Below are 11,739 nucleotides of genomic sequence, written 5' to 3'. Positions count from 1 at the left end.
CCAGTTTAATCCCAGTAGGGGGCGCAGCAGCCCACTTCAATCTTCTAAGTACATGTCATTTGTCTTCCAAATCACTCTATTTGACCAAAGTAAGTAGTTTGATAAAGCAAAGCACTTATTTCCCACTCATGCACAGTTATGATTGTTTCCTGGTCCATGCAGAGCGTTTATGAACAAAAGAAGCTCAACGTCGAACTCAAAAGTTTCTCTGGAGCTCACGGACTGCCAGCCTGAGTCAGCAGTGTGTCGATTTGGCCACTTCTCAACTTGAAGCAGTAACTGTAAACTGAACAAAAATGAGGCAACAAAACTTTGTTAGAACAAGTCCCGACACACTCACAGTGGAGTTTCATGACAAGCCCTAAGGTTCTTCTATTTGCTCAACGAGTTGAAGAAAACAAGAAATGAATCACTGGAATTCAGTTTGTCCGTCCCTGAGTCAATGTGGCTTATTCTGTAGAAGACGTAATTCTGTGATTTCACAGGTAAACCGCCACTAAATTTGTCTTGGGTGCTTTTTTTTTCTTGAGCTAAACCAAAGATTTATTTGCAGTGAAAAATTAAAGTGTAATTTTCGCCCTGGTTTTTAAATGTCTGTTGGAGCACTCCCAGAAAAAACAGGTCAACAGTGAAGATGATGATGGTCCAATCAAGTTGTCATCAAGAAAAGGATGAGGAGTGGAAGAAAAGTTGCTCTTAAAGACGAAACCCCATTTTGACGTGCTGTGTCTGAAAAACAAACAAGGTATTTAGTACTATACACATGACCAAAAAAAAAAAGTTTTTCAGCTTCTAAATAGTTTTTTATGAGATTTAGACTGAAAGATTCTTTCTAAAAAGTATGAAATTCATAGAAATGTTGAAAATTCAATGAAATAGTGCCATTTTACATGCATCCTAGAGAGAAAAACATACTTTTATTTTATGACTGGAGCTTTCATTTACCCCCTTTCAAGATCCTAGAGGTCAACCTGATTGAATTTCTTGAAGGTCTGATTATTGATTATTGGCAATTAAACATAAAAAACAATTAAATTTGCAATATATCATTGAGTTTTGTTGGTGCAAAAGCAATCTTCTAGGGGTTTCTTAGGCTAAAAACAAAATATTCATTTTAGGATGCTGGAGCTTACCTTGGATCTGTTTTGAACCCTCTGAAGCTGCAAAAACAGAGAAAAGAGGAGAAAAATTAGATAGTTGAGGCAAAGACATAAGTTGCTGATTGGACATTCTTTTTTGGTGCTTAACTTTGTTAACAAAGCTGCTGATTTATGAAACAAAAAAGGTGCAAGGAACGGACAAACCACCAAAGGAAGGTGTTTACCATTACTCAAGGACCAATGCCATGAAAAATGAATACTGACTGGCTGTGCAACCCCAGATATGTCCCCCTATGCAGATTCTTTTAAAGGTCGGACAAAAAAAAAAAAAAGAAAAATAATAATAATAAAAAAAGGTTTTAGAAACCATAGGAAAAGATAGTGTTGTGCAAATTGTAAAGAGCAGGGATGATGGAGATTATGGAGGAGGGGGCATACAGGAAATGAAAAAAAAACAACAAAAAAATGGGGGGGATTGGAGAAGATTTAAAAGGACAGGGCGAAACGAAAAAGTGGACACAAGATGAAAAGGAAAGCAGCAGAGGTTCAAGTGAGAAAGTTTGAAGAAAAGAAAGAAGGCTGGAGAGATTGGAACAAGGTCAGACAGAGGGAAAAAGGAGCGTAGAAAGAGGGGGCGTTAGTGTCTGGGCATCACCTTCTCAGCAGGACAGGGGCTGAAAGGAAATAGTGCAGAGGGACAGTGTGCTGGAAGAATGAAGAACTGGACACAAAAAAGAGAGAAACATAAAAGATATTTATTGACACACACACACAGGTAGTGGGTTTTAAGGCGGTTAAAAATCGGAGGAAAAAAGAATCGCCATAATCCACTGAGCACTGACAAAAGGGTCAGGAAACAAGGATGAGGCTACACAACTGCTTATTAAATCGATCTATGGCCTTGAACCAAGCTCTGACACGGCAGCACTGACAACTCATAAGACACACAAACCAACACAAATGCACCCGCAAGAACCAGTGGGAGTGTGTGATGATGACTCCGGAAAAAATACCAGCACATATGTCCAACAGCGTCCCTCTGTGAGCCTGACAGACGTGTGGCTTTAGCTGACATGACTCTAAATTACTCTCAGGTTGTGTATCACTAACGACCATCAGGAGGTTAACGAAGCATTAAACACAAGCCAAGGTTTGGGCCTTTCACCGGGCTCGCGTGTGTGCATCCATGCGTGTGAAAGGCTTTGTGGGAAAAAAAACTGAGGAATAAAATAAATCAATAAATAATTATAAAAAAACAGTCAAATTTGTCTTAATAACCAAAACAATTCGGACCCCAAAATTTAAATAAATAAAAAATAAAAAAATTGAATTTTGCAATTTTCCAATACAATTCCATAAATACTAAGTAATTCATTTTTAATTTTCACGTTATTTATTAAAAAATAAAATAGTACACAAGTGATAATAAAATACGAATTAAAATATACTAAAAATAAACAATAAAAAAAATAATTTGAGAATTTTGGCAATGTCAAAAACAATTCACAAATAAAATTTCAAAAAAATACACGAATAAATTAAAATTGGTGCATACTGCTAAAAATAATTTCGCGTTTAATTCGCAGATGACTTTTTCCAGCTTTCTTCTTCCAAAAAAAGCTCTACTGAACGCGACATGTTTTGACCTGCCTTTAATCAAATCATTTAGACGAAAGCCGAACACGTCTTTCACATCCACATTTTAGTTTTGGCCAGTTCTGACACAAAATGGTGTCCTCAGTGGCGTGAATGCAGCTGTATGGCCTCTTCAAAGTGCCGTGACAAACATGCTGCACGTGTGAGTGTGCACGCACGAGTATGGCGAGGTGCACGTGTGTGTGCAGGGAGCTTCACTGCAGAGACTGACTACCTTCCACCATCCCACCTCTCCTCTCGTGCCGCCATTTTATACATAAGCTACACAAAGCTACTTAAGCTAACGCTGACAGCTAGCAAGAAGCTAAATGGGCGAAAACAGGAAATGGTGCTTTTCTGGGAAAACTTGCAAAACGTCGGAAGTTAAATAATTCTTTTAAAATTGGGCTTTGACATTGAGAGGCGGCTGAGTTCCAGGGTTGCAAAGGTATTTGGGAAAAAAAGGAGGGAGGGGGTTAAAGAGGGCAGGAATACAAAGAATTAGAAAGAAAAAAAAAATCACTGCCAAAAAATAAAAAAGGCAAGAAGTGAGGAAAATCGTAGCATGCTACGAACTGATATAAATGTAATGGACTGAGCACAGCGGGACAATGACAGGAAAAAAAAGAAGTAAGAAGGAGAGGGAAGAGGAATCAATTAAGGAGAAATGGAAGTTGGTTTGTGAAGCTTTCTCACAGTGGGATGGCTAAGGAGGAGGAAAGCGAAGGAGTCACAGCAGCAAGAGGAGCAAGAGATAAACAAAAAAAAGGTAAGTATGGAGTAGGAGGTGAAGAGAGCAGGAGAAGATGCAATAAAAAGCTGCAGGGCGCCAACGATTTCACACGACACCAGTCAGCTAATGTCAGTTTAGATCCCGCTTTTCTGATGCAACACCGGCTTAAGCACCTAAAGCATCTTTCTAGATTTGTGACAGTGTCGAAATGTCAGAATACACAGCAAAGCCTCAAAAATGGGTCCTAAAAAGCTCCTATCAATAGCTAAGGACACTCATGAGACATGGATAGGAACCTTCAGTGTCATTGAAGCTGGTTTATTGTGCACTGCGGTTAAATTAAGCTAATAAACACATTCACACACTGGAGAGGAGACCGGATCGAGGGAGCGTGGAGCACCGTGTCACCTTGGTGCAATGACAGCGTCCCGGCCGGACTCCCTCTGTCACCTCTGTCCTTCAGTCCAGCACCAGGCGCTTTATGTTTGCGCACATGATTAATTCAAACGCCCGGGACGGGGCATCCCCACGCGAAACCACCTTTTAATCAGTCGAGCAGCTTTGAGAGGGAGGGGGAGAGAAAGAAAGGAGGGAGGTGCACAGTTTGAAGTTTAGATGAGAGATGTAGCTGAAGGACAGGAGCTGCCATCACCTACGGCCCCACACACACACCCAGAATACACAGGAACAGCGTGCCCCGCTGCCACGCTGCCTGTCAGATAAAAGGGAGCCTGAGCAGGAAGGAACCGGGGAGTGTGTGATGCATTTCCACAGGGTGCAACACAACAACAGCTGTGGAGAGCTGCCATTCGTGGACCGCCGGAAAGACACGGCTCTCCTTCATCTCCTCTCTCATCCATCTCCTTCGCCCTATTCTCTCTGGCCTCATGTACGCTCATCCCAGCCCAGTCGCTGCACAGCATGCCCGCGACAGAGATGGAGCGCAGCAGAGAAACCAGGAACGCGGGAGCCGGGCAGTAACTGCTCGACAAAGGGAAGGTGGGAAGAGAAGGTGGCGGGGCGAGGCAGGGCGGAGCTTAGGAGGAGGAGGAAGGAAGACGCGCAAGCCTCTACCCATGGATGGTGCCTAGATTAGTTTTGCTCCAGTAGCGAAAGATCATAAAAAATGAGGAAGGGAGGAGAAAGCTGAAGAGACAGAGAGAAGGGGGGGATTAGTGCCACTTCAGGAATGACAGAAGGGTGATGAAAGGAAGAACTGGAGGTTAGAGTAGAAGGTATTGGGGGGGCGTAGAGAGACAAGAAGACAAAGATCCTAAAATTTAGTCGGGATTAGTTTCGGTTAGGAAATGGGACGTGAGGGAAAGTCGGAAAAAAAACCCCACAAGGATTCAGCTCATGAGTGCGTCTTCGTAGGTAAAAAAAAAAAAAAAGATTTTTCAAATTAATTAAAGGAGATTTTGCTAATAATTTAATACATGTACATAATCAACTTTATTTTGGCATTAATGACCAACATTCTTCCTGGATTTGTCCCATTTTTAAGTGCACATTTCATGTTATTTTAAATATCTTAGATTTGATCCAATCCAATCAGGAAAGCACATTTTGATCTCAAATAATATTTAATAAATCCAGCAATAAAAAAAATAAGATTTCAGTTTTGTCTAAATTCCTTCTCTACTCACTGCACTATAGTACATTCGCCATTTTGTCGGAGTGTCCAAATCTATTATTCCAAAATCCATTTCCCTAGAAATTTCCCAATACATCTGTGATAAACTAGTCTTTTCTTGATGATCAATTGATTGGAGTTTGAACAATTTTTACATATTAAAAAATAAATATTTACTTTTATTAATCATTCACATCTTTATCAGAACACAGTAGATTTATAAATAGTCTTAGTAAAATTCGAATATTTGTTAGGATTTTACTTTGGGAAATTAGGGAAGTCGAAGTCATATTTACAGTATTTAAAAAACAAAAACAAAAAGTAGTCCGTGATAGTCCCGCTCTGTATAGTTTTGTTTAGTAATCACTTGTACAGCTATAACAGAAAAATGACTCCTAATCACACATCCGTACTGAAAGGGTTTTTAAAGATGCAATTTGGGAAAAAGTTTTACATTTTTATTAAACCTGTGAACATTAACACGTTAACGCATGCGATTAATCAAGCGACAAATAGGCGATATACATGCTGATTGTCACGATAGTTTGGATAAAGCATCAGTTCAGAAGCTTGTTTTTGTCCAGTAGATGAAGAAAAAGTTATTTTTAAAGCAGCTGCACAGTGATATAGAACATTTGGGTTATGTGACGGAATTGTATTTATTTTTTTAATGGTGTGCAGGTCAGTTTTGTATTTGATCCCTCCCGTGACGAAGGCTCACAGGATTTTATGACTTCAACAGACACCCGTGAATATAAGAAATTCTCCAAAAGAAAAGAGAAGAGTTCAACGGACTGTTTTGTGGGGTCTAGATGACCCCACTTTTAATGTAAACATGCCTGGGATAACAAAAAGGTTAATGTATTTTGTGCTCACAAATTACAGTTCTGGGTTAAATCTTGATAAATGAAAAAAAATTAGACGGTAAAAATAAAGGAAAAATTCTCTCTATGGCCTGTTATTGTTATATTGTCTTATAACATTTACCAAGTAAAACATTGTGATTAACAGTGATTAATCACAACACAAGTGTGGTTAATCTGATTTTTCTTTGCAATCGATTAACAGCACTGATTAAAAATAAACGTTCTGAATGTACAGTTTAGTGTGCGATTTCCTGCTGCGATTATTCAAAGATAATAAGTGGTTGGCGAACACTGTAACTAAAAAAAGAAAAAAAAGAAGAATTATCGAAAAAAAAAAAAATTTCCAGGTTTTTGATTAATTAAATTTTTTTTAATCGATTCCAAACCTTAATTTATATATATTTATTTATAATAGATTTTTCAAGGTTATAAGATTTGCAGGTGGAGCTAAAATGAGTTTGCAGCCAGTTTCCCTGAAGAAAAAAAAAAGAGTAAGAGAAGGGGGGTGGAGGAGAAGCTGGTGAGATCAGTTCGGGACAGCACAACAAGCCCCCTGCAGATATCCAGAGGATGGGAACTGGGACAGACGCCGCTGACACGCATGTCAGGGCGCACACACACAAATGCACCATGCACTTCAACTGCCAAAGATCACACGCAAAGGTTCAAATAGTCATGCAAAAGCACAAAAAAAAAAAAAAAACCTAGACGCATGGTGTACGAGACGACAATTGCACTGGGAGAAAGCTCGTGCGCACACACCAACAACTGTAGAGGGATTCCCACAGTGACTGGGAAACATTCCCAACCGGAATGGGCAGCTCACTGGACTGGAAGACCAACATTACTCCAGGCGGGCTCTGGATTAGATCAACTCTGGGAATTTCACACTGAGATGAGGGGAGTGGGAGAATGAGGATAACAAGGAGTAAAAGAGGCGGGGTGGGTGGAGTCTGATGTGCTTCAAAGGTAGGCACAGTTAGGTTTCATAGTCAAATATGGGTGAAGTTTGTTGATAGTTTATATTTTACAGTGTTAAAGAAAGCAGGAAAAAGGAGGTAAGGAAGTCTACACATCACTCCATAAGCTCCAGCCTTGATAGTAGAGATGTGAGAGGTAGAAGAGTCTGCTGGTGTACAAAGCAAGAAGCATGAAAGGAAGAACAGATGAAAAGACGAGTGCACTCACGGGGCTCGCAGCACACTGTGACACGCAGCTTCATACATGGGCGAGGAGGGCCTTCATCTGTGGGAATAGCTGAGGAGAACAAGAAAAGACGGATGTAAATAAGATACTCGCTTATCAAACCTAAAACTGAATTCAGGTTGTTAACATGTGGAATCCATCACATCTGCATAATGCAGATCAAAATAGTTTGAGAGAAAACTTTCATTCTCTTTTTGAAGAACTCTTAAGAAATCTCGTTTAGCTTTGTCCACATGTCAATAAGTCTGTATCACCAAATAAAATATCCAAATGAAAATGCAACAATTGAGCTCAATATGGTAGGTAACATGAAAAAAAGACATGCTCATGAAGTGTATTAATGTCAGTTTACGGCTGCTTGCACACACACAAACGCAGCGGTTAATTCTTTTTTAAATCAGAGCTATTAACGAGCAACTGGTAACTCAGCGTGAGGCCACGATGCAAGCTGAGCTGGATCTGTGATGGGCTCTCTCGTGTGCTGTCATTATTTCAAATGAAAGTAACCAACAGAAAAACTGGAAACATACACACTTAGTAGACGATTACAACCAAAATGAGGGGTTCATCACGACAAAAACACAAAAGGGAATTATAATGTTCATATTCATATTTCTGCTCCTTCACGCAAATATTTTGAGTTTATTTTAAACTAACACGATACTTTAAATCTGTTATTAAATCAGGACTTTTTTGATTATTATTTTATCCACAACAATATGTCCAAAACTTATGAATAAAATACTTTTATTGTAATTTTTACACAACTGAAAATAATTGGATAGATTTATGAAGACTTAAAGTATTCATAATTGCCTAAAGAAATATTCTCATGGAGTGTGGAGCCAGATGTTGTGCTGTTTAGAGCTGGGACAAAAGCAGAAACCTCAGGCGTAGATGAAGGATTTCTGATACTAGTTTATGCATTTTTATTTTACTTCAAGTACCTGCTCAATCAAAGCATCTTTACAGTCTTGAATTTGGTTTATTCACTCAAAAAGCAGGAAGTTCAAGATTCTTAGAACTAAGATTTTTAGTTTTTAGAGTTTTTAAGTATTTAAGCATATTTGTCTCCCCTACCAACCAAATGATATACAACATATTTTATATTCACTTATTTTGCGCAAAAAAGTTTAACAAAGAGCAAGGATAATTAACGGAAAAAATAAATAAATTCTTCCAGCTCATCATTGTAACATCACAAACACTCATTTTTTAGGTAAAGTCCAAAATTGTACCAAAAAAAAAATAAAAAATCAGAACATTGGGTTCAGATTTTGGCAAATTAAATAAAAAAATGTAATCAGACCTTAAATATAAAACAATGTGGTCAGTTAAATAGGTCAACAACAGGCAACTTTTGCTTAAAAGTAAAGTAAATTCTGCAAGTGACTGGACAACAAGTGACAAAAGGAGGGTGATTGAGACTTTTTTCTACAGTACCAGCTTAGATTTGAAGTATATAGGGTCAGTCCTCACATAAGTGTCACAAAGAAGTCCATTCCTCTCTAAGAGTCTAAAAGGTTTGACTATTTGAGTTGTTTTTTCTGCTTTTTCAGAACTTTCCAGCCCTCATCCCCACCTTCATTGTCCCCTAATGGAGGCCGCTGACTATCCGAGGATGTCAAGCTGTTTCCTGTTTTTGCTGACCTGATGGTGGAGAACTTGTGGGGTTCAGTCAGCAGCTTGGCCAGTGTGGCAGAAGCCAAGAGAGAGTGGATTTTAAGTGTCATAGTTAATGGCAGAGAAGAGCTGAGCCCGGCTCAGACTGAAGCCTCTAATACCATTAGTGCTTCTAATACTATTGTAGTGTTCTCCCGGGCTCAGGCCATTATGCCGGATCCAGTGCGGCGCTCTCATTCAGCGCACGGACCCCAGAGCCAGACATTTGGACCAACTTTACACGTTATCTTTGATGTGGACAAATACACACAATTGTCCTGAGTCCACTGTGGCCCAACCGGCGGGGAGACCTATTGTTGCTTTTCTGTGAACTGGCATGAACAATCACAATAGGCCAGTGTGCATGTGTGAGCATACGTCCATGTGTGTGTGGAACCGTCCTCTCATGCCCTCACAATACTCCATTGTCCCACAGACTGCAACAGTAATTTATGTAAAGATTCTTTCTCTTCCTTCGTCTCATCCGTCCCTCTTTTGTCGTCACCCCCTTTTCTTTCTCCAGCGTGGAGTCCTCTCCCTGCCATCCCTTCCTCTTGCCCCCTCCTGCCCGGTCCAGTCCTCAGAGGCTGTGTCCATCGTTTGCTCTCTTTCGCCTTCTGTCACTCTTCCTCCGTCTGTCTTTCCTCCTTCACTGTATCGATCAGCATTCATCCTCCCACACACTGACATTTTTTTATCCTTCCATAGCATGCTTTATTTCTTTTGACCGTTTAATTTTCTGCCTTTTTATTTCCTCATAAATTTACACCCAAACTTTTAAAAACTTTTTTTCTCCTCTAGAGCTAGCCACTAAACGTGCATGCCTTTTCATCTGTTTTCTCCCTCCAGTGGTTTGCGATAAATGAGTGGAGAGGAGTTCCTTGGTGAACCAGCCGTGGCTAAAGAGCCTGCAGGTTTATGAAAAGATCGTAATAATGCCACGCTTCATGAATTTAGGGAAAACATTAGGGGAATGAGCTGCAGTTTGCCAATAAAAACAAAACTGACATTTCTCTGAACCCCCCATATTCCTCAGAGAGATGCACCCCACAGCTTAAATATCTTCCAATACAGTCGTCTGTGGACATTTTACACTTGTAAACCGTTTTTCCATCTTCTGTTTCTAAGGTCTCAGAGAAAATTATGACTTTAAAACCATCTAAGCTTCCATTAAGGAGATTATAGCTTATAAATCAACATTTAGCATAATTATTTTTTAGCACAAACAGCAAGAATTAAAAAATAAAACATTAAAGTCCCACTCCGATCACCTTTTGATCTTTCATTAAAGTCTTACTAGTAGTCTTTTAATTATTTTTGTACCGTTTTAAGGCAAAAATGAAAAAAAATGTTGCTTCTGAGTTGTGGGCAGGACTGTGATTTCCCATCATCCATATGTTTACACTCTCTCCTGCTAGCTTACAGCCCTTCACACCCACAACCTAACATTACTGTGCAACAAAAAAGGCAAACAAAACTGGATATCCAGCTGTCCAGTTTTGAGCCAAATGCCAGCTCGGACGAGGAAAACAAAGACGTTAATGGATCTATTTGTCTACAAGCGGAGCAGGGAGCTTGTGAAGCGCTAAAAGTTTTTCAAACTGTATTTTTTTTCATCCCCTCTTGATTCACACGTTTTTAACTAAGAAAAAAAACATGTTATGCTTAATTTTTTTAATATATGTCTTTTGTCATGAACAAAATGCTACAAGGACATGATAAAAACACCAAAAACACAATTTTAATTGGAGAGGGTCTTTAAGGTTGAATCCAAATTATCCTATACGCCCTCTAGCTTCTCCCTACCCCTATAACTGAAGGGGCATTTGAGGGGAAATGGGTGTCTGAAATATTTTTTAAGGGTAGAGCGATGGGACTTCAAGTTCTGTATCCCTCCCCCGGTGGGGTGAGTGGCATCGGGCTGTGTCGTGGAGGAGAAGTGCTTCTCATCACGAGGGTGGGCTCTAAAGCACAGATGTTTACATTTAAATTTAAGTAATGACCTTTTTAAAGTTATAAAACCAATGTTTTTATGTATTTCCGAGCGCTAGCAGCTATGAGCTAACGTAGCTGATGTCATCAAGTGGAAGTGACGACCAATTTTGAGGACACCATCTTTCCATAACTCTCCGTTTGAAGGGCTAAATGTAGGGATAGGGAAAAACCATAGGGGAAGAATCCGGATTCGGCCTTAAAGTTTGACAAATTTAGTGACATGAGCTCCCAACACTTAAGCAAATACTTACAGCTGTAGTAGTAATGTTTTCCAGGAATAAACTCGAAGCCCAGCGAGAAGGGGGTGAACTTCTGGATCTTTTCCGTGAAGCGCACCGGTCCGAAAGTAGAATTAGGATTGTTGCACTCCCACCTCTTGATGGAGCCCCTGGTCTCCACACAGCCCTGGAACGCCTCCTCGGCTATGAGGTACAGGTCAAGTGTCTCTGCCTCGTCAGCACCTGGGGTCTCCTTGCTGGGGTAGTGGGGGCAGTAGATGTCTAGGTAATCAGTCAGATTCACCTGGACGGACAGTTCTCCTGCTGCTAACCTGGGAGGAAGAAGGAGAAGGACATTAATTTTTCATGTAACAATTACAGACTAATACATGGCTGAGGAGGTGATTAAACACAAAGAGAGCCAGGAGAAAAGAGGCTGCTTTCAGGAGACAGACGGTTCATCAATATAACCCAATTTCAGAAGCTGATGAAACTAAGCTGTGCACGTCTTTAATTAATTTTTTAAAATAATATTTCAGAGCCCTGTTTCACTCTCAGGAACAGCACAAAAGAGGAATTAACTATCAGAGATAATTTTGAGATAATTCATATAACTGATTTCTTAAAAAAAAAAAAAAAAACGTTGGTTTTTGCTTTCCAGAATCTTCTAACCGTACTGACAGATGTGTAC

General features: G+C 39.8%; 1 protein-coding gene across 1 annotated transcript in view; it reads right to left on the bottom strand.

Annotated features, from left to right (window-relative positions):
* Window positions 1-515: 515 nt before the first annotated feature.
* si:dkey-246i14.3 (ephrin-A4) overlaps window positions 516-11,739 on the bottom strand; it is a 31,722-nt gene continuing 20,498 nt past the window's right edge. The window contains exons 2-5 of the mRNA XM_024268430.2: window positions 11,082-11,380; window positions 7,156-7,224; window positions 1,134-1,160; window positions 516-729 (exon numbers count right to left, since the gene is read on the bottom strand). Coding sequence (XP_024124198.1) covers window positions 650-729; window positions 1,134-1,160; window positions 7,156-7,224; window positions 11,082-11,380 — 475 coding nt within the window. The 3' untranslated portion in view covers window positions 516-649. The remainder of the gene's footprint in view (window positions 730-1,133; window positions 1,161-7,155; window positions 7,225-11,081; window positions 11,381-11,739) is intronic.

This window comes from Oryzias melastigma, linkage group LG16 (assembly GCF_002922805.2).
Source record: "Oryzias melastigma strain HK-1 linkage group LG16, ASM292280v2, whole genome shotgun sequence".
NCBI lineage: Eukaryota > Metazoa > Chordata > Actinopteri > Beloniformes > Adrianichthyidae > Oryzias > Oryzias melastigma.
This window is presented reverse-complemented; position numbering and strand designations above follow the sequence as displayed.